The sequence below is a fragment of the Oncorhynchus tshawytscha genome, unplaced genomic scaffold (assembly GCF_018296145.1).
Source record: "Oncorhynchus tshawytscha isolate Ot180627B unplaced genomic scaffold, Otsh_v2.0 Un_contig_447_pilon_pilon, whole genome shotgun sequence".
Lineage (NCBI taxonomy): Eukaryota > Metazoa > Chordata > Actinopteri > Salmoniformes > Salmonidae > Oncorhynchus > Oncorhynchus tshawytscha.
In genome coordinates, this window is record NW_024609818.1 from 128,729 (window position 1) to 156,087 (window position 27,359).

A 27,359-nucleotide genomic window follows, 5' to 3' on the forward strand; every position below is an offset into this window, starting at 1 on the left:
GTGGTGGTGTAGGGGAACAGAACAGTGTAGTGACCACAGCATGTGGTGGTGGTGTAGGGGAACAGAACAGTGTAGTGACCACAGCATGTGGTGGTGGTGTAGGGGTAGTGACCACAGCATGTGGTGGTGGTGGTGGTGTAGGGGAACAGAACAGTGTAGTGAGGGGAACAGCAGTGTAGTGGTGGTGGTGTAGGGGAACAGAACAGTGTAGTGACCACAGCATGTGGTGGTGGTGTAGGGGAACAGAACAGTGTAGTGACCACAGCATGTAGTGGTGGTGTAGGGGAACAGAACAGTGTAGTGACCACAGCAGCATGTGGTGGTGGTGTAGGGGAACAGAACAGTGTAGTGACCATGTGGTGGTGGTGTAGGGGAACAGAACATGTGACCACAGCATGTGGTGGTGTAGGGGAACAGAACAGTGTAGTGACCACAGCATGTGGTGGGTGGTGGTGTAGGGGAACAGAACAGTGTAGTGACCACAGCATGTGGTGGTGGTGTAGGGGAACAGAACAGTGTAGTGACCACAGCATGTGGTGGTGGTGTAGGGGAACAGAACAGTGTAGTGACCACAGCATGTGGTGCTGTAGGGGAACAGAACAGTGTAGTGACCACAGCATGTGGTGGTGTAGGGGAACAGAACAGTGTAGTGACCACAGCATGTGGTGGTGCTGTAGGGGAACAGAACAGTGTAGTGACCACAGCATGTGGTGGTGGTGGTGGTGTAGGGGAACAGAACAGTGTAGTGACCACAGCATGTGGTGGTGGTGTAGGGGAACAGAACAGTGTAGTGACCACAGCATGTGGTGGTGGTGTAGGGGAACAGAACAGTGTAGTGACCACAGCATGTGGTGGTGGTGTAGGGGAACAGAACAGTGTAGTGACCACAGCATGTGGTGGTGGTGGTAGGGGAACAGAACAGTGTAGTGACCACAGCATGTGGTGGTGGTGGTGTAGGGGAACAGAACAGTGTAGTGACCACAGCATGTAGTGGTGGTGTAGGGGAACAGAACAGTGTAGTGACCACAGCATGTGGTGGTGGTGTAGGGGAACAGAACAGTGTAGTGACCACAGCATGTGGTGGTGGTGGTGTAGGGGAACAGAACAGTGTAGTGACCACAGCATGTGGTGGTGGTGTAGGGGAACAGAACAGTGTAGTGACCACAGCATGTGGTGGTGGTGTAGGGGAACAGAACAGTGTAGTGACCACAGCATGTGGTGGTGGTGCTGTAGGGGAACAGAACAGTGTAGTGACCACAGCATGTGGTGTGGTGGTGGTGGTGGTGGTGGTGTAGGGGAACAGAACAGTGTAGTGACCACAGCATGTGGTGGTGGTGCTGTAGGGGAACAGAACAGTGTAGTGACCACAGCATGTGGTGGTGGTGTAGGGGAACAGAACAGTGTAGTGACCACAGCATGTGGTGGTGGTGTAGGGGAACAGAACAGTGTAGTGACCACAGCATGTGGTGGTGGTGTAGGGGAACAGAACAGTGTAGTGACCACAGCATGTGGTGGTGGTGTAGGGGAACAGAACAGTGTAGTGACCACAGCATGTGGTGGTGGTGGTGTTGTAGGGGAACAGAACAGTGTGCAACGGTTTCCTGTGTCCAAGTTGACCGAGTCTGAGGAGAATGCTGATGAGATGCTGAGAAAGATCAGACCAATGAAGAGCAGTAAGTGTGTGTGTAAGATATGAGAATGAGATATTGAAAAACCTGTGGGAAGATTCTAGTACGTCCTACCAATATTAATATGTTCATGTTCGTTTTATGTCACTTGTCAGTATTTCTATACCTTCCTTATATCTTGTCATCTTAGTTGCTTTAGGGAGCCAGATATTTGGCTGTTTCAACTCTGCTGCTGACCACTCTGGAGGAGCTCACTGAAGATCAGCTGAAGACATTTCAGTGGATCCTTAATAGTGAACAGCTGTTTAACTCTCCTCCCATCCCAGAGAGCCAGCTGGAGAACACTGACAGACAGGACACAGTGGATCCTGAATAGTGAACAGCTGTTTAGCTCTCCTCCCATCCCAGAGAGCCAGCTGGAGAACACTGACAGACAGGACACAGTGGATCAGATGGTGAAGAGATACGGCCCTGAGGGAAATGAATCAGCAGGTTCTGGCAGTGAAGTTAGAGGTAGTGTAGTGGTAGTCCAGTTAGAGGTAGTGTAGTGTAGTCCACCTCTGTAGTGGTAACACAGCAAGACGGTCGGTTCACTGATGGGATAGTTAAGCAATAAGGCCAGAAGAGGTGTTGTTTATGGACAATATACCACAGCTGTTAAGGTTTTCTTCCGTCGAGAGTCGGACCAAAATGCAGCGTGGTTAATAATATACATCTTTAATGAAGATGAACACGAACAATACAAAACAACAAACGGAACGTGAAAACCTATACAGCCTGTCTGGTGATAACAAAACACAGAGACAGGAACAATCACCCACGAAACACTCAAAGAATATGGCTGCCTAAATATGGTTCCCAATCAGAGACAATGATAATCACCTGCCTCTGATTAAGAACCGCCTCAGGCAACCATAGACTTTCCTAGACAACCCTACTCAGCCACAATCCCAATACCTACTAAAACCCCAATACAAAAACACACCACAAAATAAACCCATGTCACACCCTGGCCTGACCAAATAAAGAAAGAAAACACAAAATACTAAGATCAAGGCGTGACAACAGCTAAGGACTGTTCATATGCACGATGCAACTCGGAGTGCCTGGACACAGCCCTTAGCCCTGGTATATTGGCAATATACCACAAACCCCCGAGGTGGCTTATTGCTATTATAAACTGGTTACCAACGTAATTAGAGCAGTAAAAATACATGTTTTTTCATACCCATGGAATACGGTCTCATATACCACAGCCGTCAGCCAATCAGCATTCAGGGCTCGAACCACCCAGTTTATAGTGAGAGATAGAGATTATATTCACACAAAGATCACCCATCTTGATGACTGTTTTCTGAGCTGAAAATGTCAAGTAGAATTTGACAGATGACACATGATCCTGTATAAATCCTGAATGAATCACACTTCCATACGTCTGTAATAATACTTCTGATCATGTCCACTGGTTCCTGGTTCCTGGTCCACTGGTTCCTGTCTGAATGTGAATCAGTCAACAGTTCAGTTAGTAAGGGGTAAGCATATTGGCAATACATCAACTCTGCTGCTGGCCACTCTGGAGGGGCTCACACTCACTGAAGAACAGCTGAAGACGTTTCAGACATACCTGACTAGTGTCCAGCTGCCTGACTGAGAGCCAGTTGGAGAACGTTGACAGACAGGTCACAGTGGATCAGATGGTGGAGAACTACAGCCCTGAGAGAGCTGTGGGGTTCACACTGATGATCCTGAGGTTGATGAACCAACATAATGTAGCAGAGACGTTACAGAGAGATATTATAGACACAGAATAAGAAAAACTGTTAAGAAAATGTGTGAAACGTTCCTTCAAACAAAGACGACATGATTTAAAAAGATGATGATTGTAGAGGAACAGGACAATGTAATATGAAAGATGTACTTTTATCTCTCTTCACTTCTATAGCAGTATCTATCACAGCAACAAGATGGTGGAGAGACTCTTCAGACACGAGTCATGATGAGGAGAGAGAGAAGAAACAGGAAGTTCTAGAGTCTGGGACTGACTGGCATCGGGCAGGAAAGACACTGGCATTGCAAAAGGATGCAGATTTACTGGTCCCGGTGAGGAGGAGAGGGGATGATTGGGTTCACACTATTAAGGTATGACGTTTCGTCCATATTGGCCGTAATCAGGCTGAATCTCAGGGACTCATTTCACGAACCGGGAAATATATTCTATTTTGTAGTGTTTAAATATCTGGGATAGTGTTTTGTAATTTCATTAATCTATTTAAATGCTCTCTCCAATTCAATTCAATTCAATAGAGAGACCGTTTTTAAGGTAACTACGACGTTTCGGCCATATTGGAATCCGCAGTAGGGGAAAACCGGCTCCACCACATTTTTGTTATTGTTTTTGTTGCCTAGCTACGGAGCGTTATGCAGCATGGTAAAAACAACTGCGGTTCATATTGTGCTCTTCTATCGTGTGTACTGATGTCTGAGGAGAAAACAGTGAGGTTGTTTCCAGTAGCTTCTTTGTTGTTGTAACATCTCAAACGGACGTGGCTGTTTAACCATTAAGGATTCCAGCTTTAATCTGACTGAATGTCAGGGACTCATTCCACTATTTTATATTTTGTGGTGTATAACAGGGTTGTGGTCCATTCAGAATTTAACTGCGAATGGCTCATAAATCCAATTCTATTATTTAATTTGAATTTAATTTGAAGTAATAAGCAGGATACAGAATTTCAATTTTAATGAAAGGAAATAGAGTTGAATTCAGTGAAATTAAAATGCCTCTTCTCTTCTATAGTTGTAGGCTATACAAATATACATCTTGTAAATAAAATACCAAACATGTTATATACATAAATATAAAATATTGCTGAAACAATTGATTTTCAGGACAAACTTTTTTGAATGAATGGTGAATGAATGGTCAAGGAAAACAAGGAAAACAAAACCTGTAGTTATATTTCATGAATCTTAAATATTGTTCAATACGGGGAAATACTACCTTTCTGAAATACTACCTTTCTGAAATACTACCTTTCTGAAATACTACCTTTCTGAAATACTACCTTTCTGAAATACTACATTTACTACATTAGCTTAACCCTCAGGCTGATCCTAAAGCCTTCAAGAATAAGCCAAACAAATGAAATGGTTGGTGGAAATATAATGGTCTATTCTAAGTACGTAATGTTAATAGAGTATATGAACATTGTTTCCAGAGAAAAGTGATATATTCTTTGGTTTCTGGAAGTGTGACCTGTCAGATTCAATGAAACTCATGTTCTGTGACAGAGTGAAATTTATTTGAATTACACTGAATTAAATTATCCTTCCTGTCACTCAAATTCTACATCCTGTGGGGGGGTGGCCAATTGAATTTGTGTATAAAATATCTGATAGTGTTTTTCAATTGCATTAATCTATACTGAACAAAAATATAAATGCAACATGCAGCAATTTAAACAAATTTACTGAGTTACAGTTCCTATTAGGAAATCAGTCAATTGAAATAAATACATTAGGCCCTAATCTATTCATTTCACGATTGGGCAGGGGCGCCGCCAGGGGTGGGCTTGGGAGGGTATAGACCCACCCACTTGGGAGCCAGGCCCACCCACTGGGGAGCCAAGCTCAGCCAATCAGAATGAGTTTTTCACCACAAAAGGGCTTTATTAAAGACAGAAATCCACTTCAGTTTCATCAGCTGTCTGGGTGGCTGGTCTCAGACGATCCCGCAGGTGAAGAAACCGGATGTGGAGGTCCTGGGCCGGCCTGGCATGGTTACACTTGGTCTGTGGTTGTGACGCCTGTTGGACGTACTACCAAATTCTCTAAAATGACGTTGGATGTGGTTTATGGTGGAGAAATTAGCATTCAGTTCTCTGGCAAAAGCTCTGGTGGACATTCCTGCAGTCAGCATGCCAATTAAACGCTCGCTCAAAACTTGATACATCTGTAACATTGTGTTGTGTGACAAAACTGCACGTTTTAGAGTGGCCTTTTATTGCCACCAGCACAAGATGGACCTGTGTAATGATCACGCTGTGTAATCAGCTTCTTGATATGCCACACCTGTCTGGTGGATGGATTATCTTGGCAAAGGAGAAATGCTCACTAACAGAGATATAAACAAATTTTGTGAACAAAATTTGAGAGAAATACGTTTTTTTGGTGTGTATGGAACATTTCTGGGATATTTTATTTCAGCTCATGAAACATGGGACCAACACTTTACATGTTGTGTTTATATTTTAGTTCAGTATATTTACATTTTTATGTCGTTATTCATATCCACCCCACAAACATGAAGTCATCAACTCACTTTATATTTGTAAGGCACATGCTACAAAAAGTAATTGATTAATTTATATTTAGGCTATCATTCATTTCTACAATTAACCTGTCTGATGATAATATGACAACAGGTATGAATTGACCTGTCTAATGATAATATGACATGTATCAGATCACATTTTATTGGTCACATACACATGGTTAGCAGATGTTATTGGTCACATACACATGGTTAGCAGATGTTATTGGTCACATACACATGGTTAGCAGATGTTATTGGTCACATACACATGGTTAGCAGATGTTATTGGTCACATACACATGGTTAGCAGATGTTATTGGTCACATACACATGGTTAGCAGATGTTATTGGTCACATACACATGGTTAGCAGATGTTATTGGTCACATACACATGGTTAACAGATGTTATTGGTCACATACACATGGTTAGCAGATGTGAATGGTCACATACACATTAGCAGATGTTATTGCAGGTGTAGAGAAATGCTTGTGTTTCTAGCTCCGACAGTGCAGTAGTATCTAATAAGTCATATATAACAGTTTCTCAACATCCAAAATAGACGTAAATCTAAGTAAGGAACGGATTAAGAATATAAGTTATGTCAGAGCGGCATTGGACTAAGATACAGTGGAGTAGTACAGAATACAGTATGTACATATGAGATGGGTGATGCAATATTTACACACGATTGAAGTGACTAAGATACCATAGAGTAGTATAGAGTACAGTTTATACAGAAACTCAGCAAAAAAAGAAACGTCTCTTTTTCAGGACCCTGTCTTTCAAAGACAATACGTACGAAATCCAAATGACTTCACAGATCTTCATTGTAAATGGTGTTTCCCATCCTTGTTCAATGAACCATAAACAATTAATAAACATGCACCAGTGGAACGGTCGTAAAGACACTAACAGCTTACAGACGGTAGGCAATTAAGGTCACAGTTATGAAAACTTAGGACACTAAAGAGGCCTTTCTACTGACTCTGAAAAACACCAAAAGAAAGATGCCCAGGGTTCCTGCTCATCTGCGTGAACGTGGCATGCTGCAAGGAGGCATGAGGCCTGCTGATGTGACCAGGGCAATACATTGCAATGTCCGTACTGTGAGACGCCTAAGACAGCACTACAGGGAGACAGGACGGACAGCTGATCGTACTCGCAGTGGCAGACCACGTGTAACAACACCTGCACAGGATCAGTACATCCGAACATCACACCTGCGGGACAGGTACAGAATGGCAACAACTGCCGTAGTTACACCAGGAACGCACAATCCCTCCATCAGTGCTCAGACTGTCCGCAATAGGCTGAGAGAGGCTGTAGGCCTGTTGTAAGGCAGGTCCTCACTAGACATCACCGGCAACAACGTCGCCTATGGGCACAAACTCACCGTCGCTGGACCAGACAGGACTGGCAAAAAGTGCTCTTCACTGTCTCACCAGGGAAGATGATCAGATTCGCGTTAATCGTCGAGGGAATGAGCGTTACACCGAGGCCTGTACTCTGGAGCAGGATCGATTTGGAGGTGGAGGGTCCATCATGGTCTGGGGCGGTGTGTCACAGCATCATCGGACTGAGCTTGTTGTCATTGCAGGCAATCTCAACGCTGTGCGTTACAGGGAAGACATCCTCCTCCCTCATGTGGTACCCTTCCTGCAGGCTCATCCTAACATGACCCTCCAGCATGACAATGCCACCAGCCATACTGCTCTTTCTGTGCGTGATTTCCTGCAAGACAGGAATGTCAGTGTTCTGCCATGGCCAGCGAAGAGCCCGGATCTCAATCCCATTGAGCACGTCTGGGACCTGTTGGATTGGAGGGTGAGGGCTAGGGCCATTCCCCCCAGAAACGTCTGGGAACTTGCGAACTTGCAGGTGCCTTGGTGGAAGGGTGAGGTACCATCTCACAGCAAGAACTGTCAAATCTGGTGCAGTCCATGAGGAGGAGAAGCACTGCAGTACTTAATGCAGCTGGTGGCCACACCAGATACTGACTGTTACTTTTGATTTTGACCCCCCCTTTGTTTCAGGGACACATTATTCCATTTCTGTTCGTCACATGTCTGTGGAACTTGTTCAGTTTATGTCTCAGTTGTTGAATCTTGTTATGTTCATGCAAATATTTACACATGTTAAGTTTGCTGAAAATAAACGCAGTTGACAGTGAGAGGACATTTGCTGAGTTTATGAGATGAGTAATGCAAGATACGGAAACATTATTAAAGTGGCTAGTGTTTCATTTCCTTGAAGTGGCCAGTGATTTCTAATCTATGTCTACAGGCAGCAGCTGGAGATGGCTGTTTAACAGTCAGTGGCATAGTATAGAATACAATACAGTATATACATATGAGATGGGTGATGCAATATGTAAACACAATTTTAAAAAATGACTAAGATACCGTAGAATAATGTAGAGTGTAGTTCATACATATGAGATGAGTAATGCAAGATATGGAAACATTATTAAAGTGGCTAGTGTGGCATTACTAAAAGTGGCCAGTGATTTCTAATCTATGTGCTAGTGATGGCTGTTTAGCAGTCTGATGGCCTTGAGATAGAAGCAGTTTTTCAGTCTCTCGGTCACAGCTTTGATGCACCTGTACTGATCTCGCCTTCTGGATGATAGCGGGGTGAACAGGCAGTGGCTCGGGTGGTTGATGGCCTTAAAGATATCTTTGTCCTTCCTATGGCATCGGGTGCTGTAGGTGTCCAGGAGGGTGGGAAGTTTGCGTTGGGCAGACCGCACCACCCTCTGGAGAGCTTTGCGGTTGTGGGCGGTGCAGTTGCCATACCAGGCGGTGATACAGCCCGACAGGATGCTCTCAATTGTGCATCTCTAAAAGTTTGTAAGGGTTTTAGGTGTTATGCCAAATTTCTTTAGCCTCCTGAGGTTGAAGAGGCGCTGTTGCGCCTTCTTCACCACGCTGTCTGTGTGGGTGGACCATTTCAGTTTGTCAGTGAGGTGTACGCAGAGGAGCTTAAAACTTTCCACCTCCTCCACCGCTGTCCTGTCGATGTGGATAGAGGGCTGCTCCCTCTGCTGTTTCCTGAAGCCCACGATCATTTCCTTAGTTTTGTTGACATTGAGTGAGAGGTTATTTTCCTGGCACCACACTCCCAGAGCCCTCACCTCCTCCCTGTAGGCTGTCTCATCGTTGTCGGTAATCAAGCCTACTACTTTTGTGTCATCTCCAAACTTGAATTGACCTGTCTGATTATAATATAATTAATTACATCATGACTTTACTCTACTGTATTCATTTACATCTAATATTTATTCAATTATTTTAGGCTGACTCTCTTTTTCTTTCTTCCTCTCTTTCTCTCTCGCTCTGTCATTCCTCCCTTACGGCATCACATGCCCTCCTCCTCCACCTCTTCCCCATCATCACACATTACAGTGTAATGTCTTGCTGAACCACCAGGGGGCCCTAGAGACAAGGAGAAGTGTCCTGCATCGGGTTCCTAGAATGTTAATTAAGGATTCGCCCCTTTAAAAAAAAAAATCGCCTAAAATGACATCCCCAAATCTAACTGCCAGTAGCTCAGGCCCTGACGCAAGGATATGCATATTCTTGGTACCATTTGAAAGGAAACACTTTGAATTTTATGGAAATGTGAAATGAATGTAGTAGAATATAACACAAATATATCTGGTAAAAGATAATACAAAGATTAAAACAACCATTCTTTAGCTGTGCCATCAGAGACTCTGGGTTCGCGCCCAGGCTCTGTCGTAACCGCCGCGACCGGGAGGTCCGTGGGGCGACGCACAATTGGCCTAGCGTCGTCCGGGTTAGGGAGGGCTTGGCCGGTAGGGATGTCCTTGTCTCATCGCGCACCAGCGACTCCTGTGGCGGGCCGGGCGCAGTGCGCACTAACCAAGGTTGCCAGGTGCACGGTGTTCCTACAACACATTGATGCGGCTGGCTTCGGGTTGGATCCGCGCTGTGTTAAGAAGCAGTGTGGCTTGGTTGGGTTGTGTATCGGAGGACGCCTGGCTTTCAATCTTCATCTCTCCCGAGCCCGTACAGGAGTTGTAGCCATGACAAGATAGTAGCTACTACAACAATTGGACACCACAAAATTGGGGAGAAAAAGGGGTAAAATAAAAAATAAAAAACGTTCTTTGTATTTTTTTTCTACCATCTTTGAAATGCAAGAGGCCATAATATATTATTCCAGCCCTTGTACAATTTAGATTTTGGCCACTAGATGGCAGCAGTGTATGTGCAAAGTTTTAGACTGATCCAATAAACCATTGTATTTCTGTTCAAAATGTTGTATCAAGACTGCCCAAATGTGCCTAATTAGTTTATTCACAACTTTTCATGTTCAAAATTGTGCACTCTCATCAAACATTAGCATGGTATTCTTTCACTGTAATAGCTACTGTAAATTGGGCAGTGCAGTTCGATTAACAAGAATTTAAGCTTTCTGCCAATATCATGTCCTGGGAAATGTTCTTGCTACTTACAACCTCATGCTAATCGCCTTAGCCTACGTTAGCTCAACCGTCCCGTGGAAGGGACTCCGATCCCTAATAAGTTTTTAATAAATTCCCTGGTTTTCCCGAAATCCCTATTGGAGTATTCCCAGTATCGGGAGAGAATACGCAGGAAATCCGGAATCCTCTGGAGAACCAGGGAATTTATTGACAATTGCCGGAATTTTGCAACCCTACTCCTACATCCAGACAGGCAGGCAGGCAGACAATTATTAACATACAGTATATTTTCATGTTTTCTTCTTATCTCAAATAAATCCCACAAAGCCACAAAAGGAATCAGAATATTGTTTAATTACAATTGCAACCTGTGATTCAACTGGAAACATAAAGAACAAAATATTATCAGAGATGTTGAATCGACTTCATCGCTAGATAAGGATGGCTCTCACATCTATTTTGGTTTGGGGGTCGGTTTGTCCACAAGAGGGCGACGCACTACAAGAGAATGAACTATAGGGTGGTTGTGATGGGCTGGACTGCTGAAAACGAAAGTATAGGGCTCTACGATCAGGCTTCATTATTTTCCAGTCGGCTGGCAGCGCCTGGAGTGGCAGGAAATGGACCCATCTAAGGTAAGACAATAGTTTGAAGTAAAACTGAGTATGCTGTTATTTCGTGGATAAATATTAGTGGTAAACGTCACTGGTAAAGGTTGGCGATACAGTAAAGTAGCTACATTGTATCCGTTTCATATTTCTCTTACAGCAACACGGAAGTTTTAGATTGACTCGATCAAAGTAACGGGGGAAAAGTACTTTACATGATGGAATGCAACAACATGTGATGTAATAGTTAATAGGTCTACATTAAAATGTCTAGGTTATAATCTAGCTATGAATTCATAACGCAGTAATATCCGATTAATTTATAGCTAGTACTTTCACGTCATTCGAAGGAGTGAAGAAATCTGAAATAGTTTATAATCTACATTGTAAACTTTTGCGATTTCAATCACATACCATCTCAATCAAGAGACGTTGTCAAGAGACATAGTGATCTCAACAATGACTGTCTCATCCATTAAGTTCCATTACACGGCTAGACCCTAACCTAGTTTGATATCAAGCAGTTACAGTGCCATGTGTGTGGATGCGGTGGCTTTCCAATGTGGTAATCAATAGAAAAGACTGCAGACACATACTGTGTGTGCGTGTGCGTGTGCGTGTGCGTGTGTGTGTGTGTGTGTGTGTGTGTGTGTGTGTGTGTAGGTGGTAGCTGCCTCTGAGAAGGAAAGGACACCAGCAGGGGAGGAGAGTGAAGAGCTGTCCAGCGAACTCCCCAGCACCTCTTCTGGAATGTGAGTGAACATAGAGTATATTATCTACCTGGTACAGCCAGGACCACCTCTCTGAGTGGACATAGAGTATATTATCTATTATCTACCTGGTATATTATCTATTATCTACCTGGTACAGCCAGGGACACCTCTCAGAGTGGATACGAGTGGACATAGAGTATATTCTCTACCTGGTACAGCCAGGGACATCTCTGAGTGGATATGAGTGGACATAGAGTCTATTCTCTACCTGGTACAGCCAGGGACACCCCTCAGAGTGGATATGAGTGGACATAGAGTATATTTTCTATTCTCTACCTGGTACAGCCAGGGACACCCCTCAGAGTGGATATGAGTGGACATAGAGTATATTCTCTACCTGGTACAGCCAGGGACACCCCTCAGAGTGGATATGAGTGGACATAGAGTATATTTTCTATTCTCTACCTGGTACAGCCAGGGACACCCCTCAGAGTGGATATGAGTGGACATAGAGTATTATCTATTCTCTACCTGGTCTCAGGGACACCTGGTAGTGGACCAGGGACACCCCTCAGAGTGGATATGAGTGGACATAGAGTATATTATCTATTCTCTACCTGGTACAGCCAGGGACAGAGTTATAAAGAGGACATAGAATATTCTATTCTCTACCTGGTACAGCCAGGGACACCCCTCAGAGTGGATATGAGAGGACATGATATATGTCTCTACCTGGTAGCCAGGGACATAGAGTATATGAAGGACATCTATTCTCTACCTGGTATAGCCAGGGACACCCCTCAGAGTGGATATGAGAGGACATAGAGTCTATTCTCTACCTGGTACAGCCAGGGACACCCCTCAGAGTGGATATGAGAGGACATAGAGTATATTCTCTACCTGGTACAGCCAGGGACACCCCTCAGAGTGGATATGAGAGGACATAGAGTATATTCTCTACCTGGTACAGCCAGGGACACCCCTCAGAGTGGATATGAGTGGACATAGAGTATATTCTCTACCTGGTATAGCCAGGGACACCCCTCAGAGTGGATATGAGAGGACATAGAGTATACTAGTCCTAGGTGTGAATTACAGGGAGGGGGGGTAATAAGACATTAACTCCCTCAAATGCAACAAAACTCAAACTTTTCAACAAGAGAACATTTAAATAAAAACGGACTCAAACTTTGACCATTCGAAAACAAATAAATAAGGCTATGAGTGGACCGTCTCCCTGTCCATGAATGGTATAATGTAGAATTCTATAGAATTTGGTTCTGTCCACTGTAGAATTCTATAGAATTTGGTTCTGTCCACTGTAGAATTCTATAGAATTTGGTTCTGTCCACTGTAGAATTCTATAGAATTTGGTTCTGTCCACTGTAGAATTCTATAGAATTTGGTTCTGTCCACTGTAGAATTCTATAGAATTTGGTTCTGTCCACTGTAGAATTCTATAGAATTTGGTTCTGTCCACTGTAGAATTCTATAGAATTTGGTTCTGTCCACTGTAGAATTCTATAGAATTTGGTTCTGTCCACTGTAGAATTCTATAGAATTTGGTTCTGTCCACTGTAGAATTCTATAGAATTCGGGTCTGTCCACTGTAGAATTCTATAGAATTTGGTTCTGTCCACTGTAGAATTCTATGGAATTCGGGTCTGTCCACTGTAGAATTCTATAGAATTCGGGTCTGTCCACTCAGTAGTGCTGGATTTCTGCATCAGCTGAGCTGCTTTAAATATTACATAGATCCACTTCAAATCAAATGTATTGGTCACATACACATGTTTAGCAGATGTTATTGGTCACATACACATGTTTAGCAGATGTTATTGGTCACATACACATGGTTAGCAGATGTTATTGGTCACATACACATGGTTAGCAGATGTTATTGGTCACATACACATGGTTAGCAGATGTTATTGGTCACATACACATGGTTAGCAGATGTTATTGGTCACATGGTTAGCAGATGTTATTGGTCACATACACATGGTTAGCAGATGTTATTGGTCACATACACATGGTTAGCAGATGTTATTGGTCACATACACATGGTTAGCAGATGTTATTGGTCACATACACATGGTTAGCAGATGTTATTGGTCACATACACATGTTTAGCAGATGTTATTGGTCACATACACATGGTTACAGATGTTATTGGTGGTTTAGCAGATGTTATTGGTCACATACACATGTTATTGGTCACATACACATGGTTAGCAGATGTTATTGGTCACATACACATGGTTTAGCAGATGTTATTGGTCACATGGTCACATACACATGGTTAGCAGATGTTATTGGTCACATACACATGGTTAGCAGATGTTATTGGTCACATACACATGGTTAGCAGATGTTATTGGTCACATACACATGGTTAGCAGATGTTATTGGTCACATACATGGTTACATGGTTAGCAGTCACATACACATGTTATTGGTACACACATACACATGGTTAGCAGATGTTATTGGTCACATACACATGGTTAGCAGATGTTATTGGTCACATACACATGGTTATGGTTACAGATGTTATTGGTCACATACACATGGTTACACATGGTTAGCAGATGTTATTGGTCACATACACATGGTTAGCAGATGTTATTGGTCACATACACATGGTTAGCAGATGTTATTGGTCACATACACATGGTTAGCAGATGTTATTGGTCACATACACATGGTTAGCAGATGTTATTGGTCACGTACACATGGTTAGCAGATGTTATTGGTCACATACACATGGTTAGCAGATGTTATTGTGAGTGTAGCAAAATGCTTGTGCATCTAGTTCCCAGTAATATCAGTAATATCTAACAATTCCACAACAACTACCTAATACACAAACATCTAATTAGGGATGGAAGAAAAATAAATACTAATAAATAAATGGATGAGATGACCGAGAGGCAGAGGCAAGATGCAATACATGGTATAAAATACAGTATATACATATGAGATGAGTAATGCAAGATCTGTAAACATTATTAAAGTGGCATTATTAAAGTGACAAGTGATTTCGAGTCTGTATGTAGGCAGCAGCCTCTCTGAGTTAGTGGTGGCTGTTTAACAGTCTGATGACCTTGAGATAGAAGCTGTTTTTCAGTCTCTCGGTCCCAGCTTTGATGTACCTGTACTGACCTCGCCTTCTGGATGATAGCGGTGTGAACAGGCAGTGGCTCGGGTGGTTGCTGTCCTTGATGATCTTTTTGGCCTTCCTGTGACATCAGGTGCTGTAGGTGTCCTGGAGGGCAGGTAGTTTGCCCCCGGTGATGCGTTGTGCGGACCGCACCACCCGCTGGAGAGCCTTGCGGTTGAGGGTGGTGGAATTGACGTAAAAGGTGGTGATACAGCCGGACAGGATGCTCTCAATTTTATTTATTTTTTTACCTTTATTTAGCTAGGCAAGTCAGTTAAGAACCAATTCTTATTTTCAATAACGGCCTAGGAACAGTGGGTTAACTGCCTGTTCAGGGGCAGAACGACAGATTTGTACCTTGTCAGCTGGGGGATTTGAACTTGAAACCTTTTGGTTACTAGTCCAACGCTCTAACCACTAGGCTACCCTGCCGCCCCAATTGTGCATCTGTAAAAGTTTGTGAGTGTTTTAGGTGACAAGACAGATTTCTTTAGCCTCTTGAGGTTGAAGAAGCACTGTTGCGCCTTTTTCACCACGCTGCCTGTGTGGGTGGACCATTTCAGCTTGTCCGTGATGTGTACGCCGAGGAATTTAAAACTTTCCACCTTCACTGCTGTCCCATGCTGACCACAGCATGTAGTGGTGGTGTAGGGGAACAGAACAGTGTAGTGACCACAGCATGTGGTGTAGGGGAACAGAACAGTGTAGTGACCACAGCATGTGGTGGTGGTGTAGTAGGGGAACATAACAGTGTAGTGACCACAGCATGTGGTGGTGGTGTAGGGGAACAGAGCAGTGTAGTGACCACAGCATGTGGTGGTGGTGGTGTAGGGGAACAGAACAGTGTAGTGACCACAGCATGTGGTGGTGGTGTAGGGGAACAGAACAGTGTAGTGACCACAGCATGTGGTGGTGGTGGTGTAGGGGAACAGAACAGTGTAGTGACCACAGCATGTGGTGGTGGTGTAGGGGAACAGAACAGTGTAGTGACCACAGCATGTGGTGGTGGTGGTGTAGGGGAACAGAACAGTGTAGTGACCACAGCATGTGGTGGTGCTGTAGGGGAACAGAACAGTGTAGTGACCACAGCATGTGGTGGTGGTGTAGGGGAACAGAACAGTGTGTGACTGTTTCCTGTGTCCAGGTTGACCCCGTCTGGAGAGAAGCGTATGGATCTGGAGTCTGAGATCTCTAGGCTGGAGGAGGAGCTGAAGGTGCTGAAGGTAAGATTAGTGGTCATGTCTAAAGTCAATGTGAGCAAACCACATACTGTAGATCACAGTATTCTCTGAAGAATACTGTGTGTGTTTGTTTATGGGTGTGTATTGCAGGCAGAGGTCAACAGGGATGAGCAGTCTACCAGCACCTCTTCTGGATGGTGAGTGGACATAATACAAGTATTATGAGTCTGATATGAACAACTCTACCATAACATATTTTATTAAATCATCCTCATGACCTGTGAAATTAATATGGAACAGTGTAGTGACCTCAGTATGTAGTGGTGCTGAAGGGGAACAGAACAGTGTAGTGACCACAGCATGTGGTGGTGGTGTAGGGGAACAGAACAGTGTAGTGACCACAGCATGTGGTGGTGGTGTAGGGGAACAGAACAGTGTAGTGACCACAGCATGTAGTGGTGGTGTAGGGGAACAGAACAGTGTAGTGACCACAGCATGTGGTGGTGGTGAAGGGGAACAGAACAGTGTAGTGACCACAGCATGTGGTGGTGGTGGTGGTGTAGGGGAACAGAACAGTGTAGTGACCACAGCATGTGGTGGTGGTGTAGGGGAACAGAACAGTGTAGTGACCACAGCATGTGGTGGTGGTGGTGGTGTAGGGGAACAGAACAGTGTAGTGACCACAGCATGTGGTGGTGGTGTAGGGGAACAGAACAGTGAAGTGACCACAGCATGTGGTGGTGGTGGTGGTGTAGGGGAACAGAACAGTGTAGTGACCACAGCATGTGGTGGTGGTGGTGGTGTAGGGGAACAGAACAGTGTAGTGACCACAGCATGTGGTGGTGGTGGTGGTGTAGGGGAACAGAACAGTGTAGTGACCACAGCATGTGGTGGTGGTGGTGGTGTAGGGGAACAGAACAGTGTAGTGACCACAGCATGTGGTGGTGTGTAGGGGAACAGAACAGTGTAGTGACCACAGCATGTGGTGGTGGTGTGCTGTAGGGGAACAGAACAGTGTAGTGACCACAGCATGTGGTGGTGGTGGTGTAGGGGAACAGAACAGTGTAGTGACCACAGCATGTGGTGGTGGTGGTGTAGGGGAACAGAACAGTGTAGTGACCACAGCATGTGGTGGTGGTGGGTGTAGGGGAACAGAACAGTGTAGTGACCACAGCATGTGGTGGTGGTGCTGTAGGGGAACAGAACAGTGTAGTGACCACAGCATGTGGTGGTGGTGGTGGTGTAGGGGAACAGAACAGTGTAGTGACCACAGCATGTGACCACAGCATGGTGGTGGTGGTGTAGGGGAACAGAACAGTGTAGTGACCACAGCATGTGTGGTGGTGGTGGTGTAGGGGAACAGGGAACAGAACAGTGTAGTGACCACAGCATGTGGTGGTGGTGTAGGGGAACAGAACAGTGTAGTGACCACAGCATGTGGTGGTGGTGTGTAGGGGAACAGAACAGTGTAGTGACCACAGCATGTGGTGGTGGTGTAGGGGAACAGAACAGTGTAGTGACCACAGCATGTGGTGGTGGGTAGGGGAACAGAACAGTGTAGTGACCACAGCATGTGATGGTGGTGGTGTTGTAGGGGAACAGAACAGTGTAGTGACCACAGCATGTGGTGGTGTAGGGGAACAGAACAGTGTAGTGACCACAGCATGTGTAGTGACCACAGTGGTGGTGGTGTAGGGGAACAGGTGGTGTAGTGGGAACAGAACAGAACAGTGTAGTGACCACAGCATGTGGTGGTGGTGTAGGGGAACAGAACAGTGTAGTGACCACAGCATGTGGTGGTGGTGTAGGGGAACAGAACAGTGTAGTGACCACAGCATGTAGTGGTGGTGTAGGGGAACAGAACAGTGTAGTGACCACAGCATGTGGTGGTGGTGTAGGGGAACAGAACAGTGTAGTGACCACAGCATGTGGTGGTGGTGTAGGGGAACAGAACAGTGTAGTGACCACAGCATGTGGTGGTGTAGGGGAACAGAACAGTGTAGTGACCACAGCATGTGGTGGTGGTGTAGGGGAACAGAACAGTGTAGTGACCACAGCATGTAGTGGTGCTGTAGGGGAACAGAACAGTGTGTGACTGTTTCCTGCGTCCAGGTTGACCCCGTCTGTGGAGGAGCATGATCTGGAGACTAAAATCTCTATGCTGGAGAAGAAGCTGGGGTTCATGAAGGTAAGACTAGGGGTCATGTCTGAGAGGTCAAATGTCATTGTGATCAAACCACATATAAAGTCGGAAGTTTACATACACCTTAGCCAAATACATTTAAACTCAATCTTTCACAATTCCTGACATTTAATCCTAGTAAACATGTATTGTTTTAGGTCAGTTAGGATCACCACTTTATTTTAAAAATGTGAAATGTCAGAATACTAGTAGAGAAAATGATTGATTTATTTCAGCTTTTATTTCTTTCATCACATTCCCAGTGGGTCAGAAGTTTACATACACTCAATTAGTATTTTGTAAAATTGCCTTTAAATTGTTTAACTTGGGTCAAACGTTTCGGGTAGCCTTCCACAAGCTTCCCGCAATAAGTTGGGTGAATTTTGGCCCATTCCTCTTGACAGCTGGTGTAACTGAGTCAGGTTTGTAGGCCTCCTCGCTCGCACAGTTCTGATATAGAATTTTATTATCAATGCTTATAATTTTCAATTATCCTAATCGATCTACAACCCAGAGTGTGTAAAGTTCTGGTTTAAATGAAACTGACAAAATTCCCAGCTCACAATTAGTCAAACACAAGTTTATTCACGAGAGCTCTCCCATTCACATACAAAGATGTTCCTTTTATAACATTCTTCTAACCTATGCACACACATGCACACTAACATTAGGAGAGCTTTCTTCTTCTCTACAATTCTCACCACCGTTTATCACTACCCAGCTGACAGTTCCAGTCCCCCCCAGATAAAGGAAACCTGGAGGGGGGTCATCCAACTCCCTGTCATCCAACTCCCTGTCATCCAACCCCTGTCATCCAACTCCCTGTCATCCCCTGTCATCCAACTCCCCTGTCATCCAACTCCCTGTCATCCAACTCCCCCCTGTCATCCAACTCAACCTGTCATCCAACTCCCTGTCATCCAACTCCCCTGTCATCCAACTCCCTGTCATCCAACTCCCTCCCCTGTCATCCAACTCCCTGTCATCCAACTCCCTGTCCCCTGTCATCCAACTCCCTCCCTGTCATCCAACTCCCTGTCCCCTGTCATCCAACCCTGTCATCCAACTCCCTGTCTGTCCAACTCCCTGTCTGTCATCCAACTCCCTGTCATCCAACTCCCTGTCATCCAACTCCCTGTCATCCAACTCCAACCCTGTCATCCAACTCCCCTGTCATCCAACTCCCTGTCATCCAACTCCCTGTCATCCAACTCCCTCCCTGTCATCCAACTCCCTGTCATCCAACTCCCTGTCATCCAACTCCCTGTCATCCAACTCCCTGTCATCCAACTCCCTGTCATCCAACTCCCTGTCATCCAACTCCCTGTCCTATCGTACTTTCCCAGGATTATAGGGGTTGGTTCAAACCTAGGTTAAGGATCCTCTTTGTTTTCTTTCGGAACACACATACATTCCTCTCTTCCCCAGTCCAACCTAGTTGGACATATGTTTAATATTTTAATTACTCCTTATCCATGCTAAATAACCTCTAATCCCTAATGGTTAAGTTTCTGGGTAGAATTATTTAATCATTTATCTTAAACCTTATACATTTTTTTATCAAGTTCCACCCACACATTTTCTATAGGATTGAGGTCAGGGCTTTGTGATGGTCACTCCAATCCCTTGACTTTATTGTCCTTCAGCCATTTTGCCACAACTTTGGAAGTATGCTTTTCGGTCATTGTCCATTTGGAAGACCCATTTGCGACCAAGCTTTAACTTACTGACTTAAGTCTTGAGATGTTGCTTCAATATATCCACATAATTTCCGTTCTTCATGAAGCCATCTATTTTGTGAAGTGCACCAGTCCCTTCTGCAGCGAAGCACCCCCACAACATGTCTGGCTTTTTTATGATGGTTTTGGAGCAGTTGCTTCTTCCTTGCTGAGCGGCCTTTCAGGTTATGTCGTTTTACAGTGGATATAGATACTTTTGTACTTGTTTCCTCCAGCATCTTCACAAGGTCCTTTGCTGTTGTTCCTGGATTGATTTGCACTTTTCAGACCAAAGTACGTTCATCTCTAGGATTCAGAACACGTGTCCTTCCTGAGCAGTATGACGGCTGCGTGGTCCCATGGTGTTTATACTTGCATACTATTGTTTGTACAGATGAACGTGGTACCTTCAGGCGTTTGGAAATTGCTCCCAAGGATGAAACAGACTTCTGAGTTCTTGGCTGATTTCCTTCGATTTTTCTATGATGTCAAAGAGGCACTGAGTTTTAATGTAGGCCTTGAAATAAATGCAAAAAAAGAAACGTCCCTTTTTCAGGACTCTGTCTTTCAAAGATAATTCGTAAAAATCCAAATAACTTCACAGATCTTCTTTGTAAAGGGTTTAAACACTGTTTCTCATGTTTGTTCAATGAACCATAAACAAATAATAAACATGCACCTGTGGAACGGTCATTAAGACACTAACAGCTTACAGACGGTAGGCAATTAAGGTCACAGTTATGAAAACTTAGGACACTAAAAGGGCCTTTCTACTGACTCTGGAAAAACACCAAAAGAAATATGCACAGGGTCCCTGCTCATCTGCATGAACGTTCCTTAGGCATGCTGCAAGGAGGCATGAGGACTCCAGATGAGGCCAGGGCAATAAATTGCAATGTCCGTACTGTGAGACGCCTAAGACAGCGCTACATGGAGACAGGATGGACAGCTGATCGTCCTCGCAGTGGTAGACCACATGTAACAACACCTGCACAGGATCGGTACATCCAAACATCACACCTGCGGGACAGGTACAGAATGGCAACAACTGCCGTAGTTACACCAGGAATGCACAATCCCTCCATCAGTGCTCAGACTGTTCGCAATAGGCTGAGAGAGGCTGGACTGAGGGCTTGTAGGCCTGTTGTAAGGCAGGTCCTCACCAGACATCACCGTTAACAATGTTGTCTATGGAAACAAACCCACCGTCGCTGGACTAGACAGGACTGGCAAAAAGTGCTCTTCATTGACGAGTCACGGTTTTGTCTCACCAGGGGTGATGGACGGATTTGCGTTTATCGTCGAAGGAATGAGCGTTACACCGAGGCCTGTACTCTGGAGCGGGATCGATTTGGAGGTGGAGGGTCTGTCATGGTCTGGGGCGGTGTGTCACAGCATCATCGGACTGAGCTTGTTGTCATTGGAGGCAATAGCAACGCTGTGCGTTACAGGGAAGACATCCTCCTCCCTCATGTGGTACCCTTCCTGCAGGCTCATCCAGACATGACCCTCCAGCATGACAATGCCACCAGCCATACTGCTCGTTCTGTGTGTGATTTCCTGCAAGACAGGAATGTAAGTGTTCAGCCATGGCCAGCCGAAGAGCCCGGATCTCAATCCCATTGAGCACGTCTGGGACCTGTTGGATCGGATGGTGAGGGCGAGGGCCATTCCCCCCAGAAATGTCCGGGAACTTGCAGGTGCCTTGGTGGAAGAGTGGGGTGCCGTCTCACAGCATGAACTGTCAAATCTGGTGCAGTCCATGAGGAGGAGATGCACTGCAGTACTTGCAGTACTTAATGCAGCTGGTGGCCACACCAGATACTGACTGTTACTTTTGATTTTGACTCCCTTTGTTCAGGGACACATTATTCCATTTCTGTTCATCACATGACTGTAGAACTTGTTCAGTTTATGTCTCAGTTGTTGAATCTTGTTATGTTCATGCAAATATTTACAAAAAATAAAAATAAACGCAGTTGACAGTGAGGACATTTCTTTTTTTGCTCAGTTTACATCCACAGGTACACCTCCAATTAACTCAAATGATGTAAATTAGCCTATCAGAAGCTTCTAAAGCCATGACATCATTTTCTGGAATTTTCCAAGCTGTTTAAAGGCACAGTCAACTTAGTGTATGTAAACTTCTGACCTGCTGGAATTGTGATACAGTGAATTATAAGTGAAATAATCAGTCTGTAAACAATTGTTGGAAAAATTACTTGTGTCAAGTTTTGATGGCTCCAACCTAAGTGTATGTAAACTTCCGACTTCAACTGTAGATCAGAGCCACATACTGTGTGTATGTGTGTGTGTGTTCCTAATGTAATGTATTTCATGATGATATGTGATATTGAGAGACCAGTAGAAATATTCTAGTACGTCTTAACAATATTCATATATTCATGTTCTTTATTTTATTTCAGTTGTCAGGTTTTATATTCCTTCCTCACTGTTGTCATCTTTGTTATTTTAGAAATCCTTCAGGTTGGATGTTCCAGCTCTGCTGCTGACCAGTCTGGAGGAGCTCACTAAAGAACAGCTGAAGAAATTTCAGTCTCGTGGCAGGATGTTAGGCTTTCCTCCCATCCCAGAGAGTCAGCTGGAGAACACTGACAGACAGGACACAGTGGATCAGATGGTGAAGAGATACGGCCCTGAGGGAGCTGTGAGGAACACACTGAAGATCCTGAGAAGGATAAAGCGACATGATGTAGCACAGAAGTTAGAGAGAGATCACAAAAGAGGTAACACTGTTAAGAAAATGTGTCAAACGTTCCTTCAAACAAAAGACAACATGATTTAAATGAATAATTGATAATGTAATACAACAAATATACCGTTACCTCTCTTCACTTCTCTTCTATACCTGTATCTACCACAGCAACAACATGGCGGAGAGACTCATCAAACAGTGATAAATGGAGAAGGAGGAAGAAGCATGAGGCAATGAGAAAAAGAAAAAGAAAGAAAAAAGAAAAAGTCAGTTCTACAGTTCTACCCTCATATGTTACATCACCTGTACTCACTGTCATAGTCAGTTCTACCCTCATATGTTACATCACCTGTACTCACAGTCATAGTCAGTTCTACAGTTCTACCCTAATATGTTACATCACCTGTACTCACTGTCATAGTCAGTTCTACCCTCATATGTTACATCACCTGTACTCACTGTCATAGTCAGTTCTACAGTTCTACCCTCATATGTTACATCACCTGTACTCACTGTCAGTCAGTTCTCAGTTCTACCCTCATATGTTACATCACCTGTACTCACTGTCATCAGTTCTACAGTTCTACCCTCATATGTTACATCACCTGTACTCACTGTCATAGTCAGTCAGTTCTACCCTCATATGTTACATCACCTGTACTCACTGTCATAGTCAGTTCTACCCTCATATGTTACATCACCTGTACTCACTGTCATAGTCAGTCAGTTCTACCCTCATATGTTACATCACCTGTACTCACTGTCATAGTTCAGTTCTACCCTCATATGTTACATCACCTGTACTCACTGTCACTGTCATAGTCAGTTCAGTTCTACCCTCATATGTTACATCACCTGTACTCACTGTCATAGTCAGTTCTCAGTTCTACCCTCATATGTTACATCACCTGTACTCACTGTCATAGTCAGTTCTCAGTTCTACCCTCATATGTTACATCACCTGTACTCACTGTCATAGTCAGTTCTCAGTTCTACCCTCATATGTTACATCACCTGTACTCACTGTCATAGTCAGTTCTACAGTTCTACCCTCATATGTTACATCACCTGTACTCACTAGTCATTCTCAGTTCTACCCTCATATGTTACATCACCTGTACTCACTGTCATAGTCAGTTCTACAGTTCTACCCTCATATGTTACATCACCTGTACTCACAGTCATAGTCAGTTCTACCCTCATATGTTACATCACCTGTACTCACTGTCATAGTCAGTTCTCAGTTCTACCCTCATATGTTACATCACCTGTACTCACTGTCATAGTCAGTTCTACCCTCATATGTTACATCACCTGTACTCACAGTCATAGTCAGTTCTACCCTCATATGTTACATCACCTGTACTCACTGTCATAGTCAGTTCTACCCTCATATGTTACATCACCTGTACTCACAGTCATAGTCAGTTCTACAGTTCTACCCTCATATGTTACATCACCTGTACTCACTGTCATAGTCAGTTCTACAGTTCTACCCTCATATGTTACATCACCTGTACTCACTGTCATAGTCAGTTCTACAGTTCTACCCTCATATGTTACATCACCTGTACTCACTGTCATAGTCAGTTCTACAGTTCTACCCTCATATGTTACATCACCTGTACTCACAGTCATAGTCAGTTCTACAGTTCTACCCTCATATGTTACATCACCTGTACTCACAGTCATAGTCATAGTCAGTTCTACCCTCACCATATGTTACATCACCTGTACTCACTGTCATAGTCAGTTCTACAGTTCTACCCTCATATGTTACATCACCTGTACTCACTGTCATAGTCAGTTCTACAGTTCTACCCTCATATGTTACATCACCTGTACTCACAGTCATAGTCAGTTCTACCCTCATATGTTACATCACCTGTACTCACAGTCATAGTCAGTTCTACAGTTCTACCCTCATATGTTACATCACCTGTACTCACTGTCATAGTCAGTTCTACAGTTCTACCCTCATATGTTACATCACCTGTACTCACTGTCATAGTCAGTTCTACCCTCATATGTTACATCACCTGTACTCACTGTCATAGTCAGTTCTACAGTTCTACCCTCATATGTTACATCACCTGTACTCACTGTCATAGTCAGTTCTACAGTTCTACCCTCATATGTTACATCACCTGTACTCACTGTCATAGTCAGTTCTACAGTTCTACCCTCATATGTTACATCACCTGTACTCACTGTCATAGTCAGTTCTACCCTCATATGTTACATCACCTGTACTCACTGTCATAGTCAGTTCTACCCTCATATGTTACATCACCTGTACTCACTGTCATAGTCAGTTCTACCCTCATATGTTACATCACCTGTACTCACTGTCATAGTCAGTTCTACCCTCATATGTTACATCACCTGTACTCACTATCATAGTCAGTTCTACCCTCATATGTTACATCACCTGTACTCACAGTCATAGTCAGTTCTACCCTCATATGTTACATCACCTGTACTCACTGTCATAGTCAGTTCTACAGTTCTACCCTCATATGTTACATCACCTGTACTCACTGTCATAGTCAGTTCTACCCTCATATGTTACATCACCTGTACTCACTGTCATAGTCAGTTCTACAGTTCTACCCTCATATGTTACATCACCTGTACTCACTATCATAGTCAGTTCTACCCTCATATGTTACATCACCTGTACTCACTGTCATAGTCAGTTCTACCCTCATATGTTACATCACCTGTACTCACTGTCATAGTCAGTTCTACAGTTCTACCCTCATATGTTACATCACCTGTACTCACTATCATAGTCAGTTCTACCCTCATATGTTACATCACCTGTACTCACAGTCATAGTCAGTTCTACCCTCATATGTTACATCACCTGTACTCACTGTCATAGTCAGTTCTACAGTTCTACCCTCATATGTTACATCACCTGTACTCACTGTCATAGTCAGTTCTACCCTCATATGTTACATCACCTGTACTCACTGTCATAGTCAGTTCTACAGTTCTACCCTCATATGTTACATCACCTGTACTCACTGTCATAGTCAGTTCTACCCTCATATGTTACATCACCTGTACTCACAGTCATAGTCAGTTCTACAGTTCTACCCTCATATGTTACATCACCTGTACTCACTGTCATAGTCAGTTCTACAGTTCTACCCTCATATGTTACATCACCTGTACTCACAGTCATAGTCAGTTCTACCCTCATGTTACACCACCTGTACTCACTGTCATAGTCAGTTCTACCCTCATATGTTACATCACCTGTACTCACAGTCATAGTCAGTTCTACAGTTCTACCCTCATATGTTACATCACCTGTACTCACAGTCATAGTCAGTTCTACCCTCATATGTTACATCACCTGTACTCACTGTCATAGTCAGTTCTACCCTCATATGTTACATCACCTGTACTCACTATCATAGTCAGTTCTACCCTCATATGTTACATCACCTGTACTCACAGTCATAGTCAGTTCTACCCTCATATGTTACATCACCTGTACTCACAGTCATAGTCAGTTCTACCCTCATATGTTACATCACCTGTACTCACAGTCAGTCAGTCTACCCTCATATGTTACATCACCTGTACTCACTGTCATACAGTTCTACCCTCATATGTTACATCACCTGTACTCACTGTCATAGTCAGTTCTACAGTTCTACCCTCATATGTTACATCACCTGTACTCACTATCATAGTCAGTTCTACAGTTCTACCCTCATATGTTACATCACCTGTACTCACTGTCATAGTCAGTTCTACCCTCATATGTTACATCACCTGTACTCACTGTCATAGTCAGTTCTACCCTCATATGTTACATCACCTGTACTCACTGTCATAGTCAGTTCTACCCTCATATGTTACATCACCTGTACTCACTGTCATCGTAAGTTATACAGTTCTACCCTCATGTTACATCACCTGTACTCACTGTCATAGTCAGTTCTACAGTTCTACCCTCATATGTTACATCACCTGTACTCACTGTCATAGTCAGTTCTACAGTTCTACCCTCATATGTTACATCACCTGTACTCACTGTCATAGTCAGTTCTACCCTCATATGTTACATCACCTGTACTCACTGTCATAGTCAGTTCATTTCAACACACCAAAACATTGGAGTATATTCCTGTACCACGTTGTGTGTGGTGATGTTCATGTTCTTTATATCAGTAGTCAGTATTTCTATTCTCTTATATCTTATCATCTTTGTTATTTTAGAGATCCTTCATGTTGGCTGTTCCAGCTCTGCTGCTGACCGGTCTGGAGGAGCTCACTGAAGAACAGCTTAAGATATTTCAGATTTCCCTGACTACGGTCCAGCTACCTGACTTTCCTCCCATCCCAGAGAGCCAGCTGGAGAACACTGACAGACAGAACACAGTGGATCAGATGGTGAAGAGATACGGCCCAGAGGGAGCTGTGAGGAACACATGGAGGATCCTGAGGAGGATGAATCTGGATGATCTGGCAGAGAAGTTCGAGAGATATTACAGTAGAGGTAATATAACAACAATGTACATCAATCTATACATCACTATCACAGTTCAGTGTAGGTCTAACCAGAAAGAACAAACTGAACATTCATCAGCAGACCCCTACAGATGACTCCAGGTGACCCCTCTTTTATAATGTTTATTCATGATGTATCCAGGTGACTCTTTT

At 43.9% G+C, this 27,359-nt stretch overlaps 1 protein-coding gene across 8 annotated transcripts in view; it reads left to right on the forward strand.

Moving 5' to 3' along the window:
- The first annotated feature begins 10,919 nt into the window (after positions 1-10,919).
- Positions 10,920-27,359, forward strand: part of LOC112238112 — a 34,745-nt gene continuing 18,305 nt past the window's right edge. For 4 of the 8 annotated variants that reach the window (XM_042318880.1, XM_042318887.1, XM_042318886.1 and 1 more), the window contains exons 1-8: positions 10,920-11,030; positions 11,667-11,755; positions 16,024-16,102; positions 16,211-16,257; positions 18,173-18,248; positions 22,437-22,707; positions 22,845-22,942; positions 26,916-27,195. In XM_042318880.1, the coding sequence (XP_042174814.1) occupies positions 11,016-11,030; positions 11,667-11,755; positions 16,024-16,102; positions 16,211-16,257; positions 18,173-18,248; positions 22,437-22,707; positions 22,845-22,942; positions 26,916-27,195 (955 nt within the window). In that variant the 5' untranslated portion in view covers positions 10,920-11,015. Of the gene's footprint in view, positions 11,031-11,666; positions 11,756-16,023; positions 16,103-16,210; positions 16,258-18,172; positions 18,249-22,436; positions 22,708-22,844; positions 22,943-26,915; positions 27,196-27,359 lie in introns of those variants that run through there. The other 4 variants (XM_042318884.1, XM_042318881.1, XM_042318882.1 and 1 more) reach the window with 4 other exon arrangements.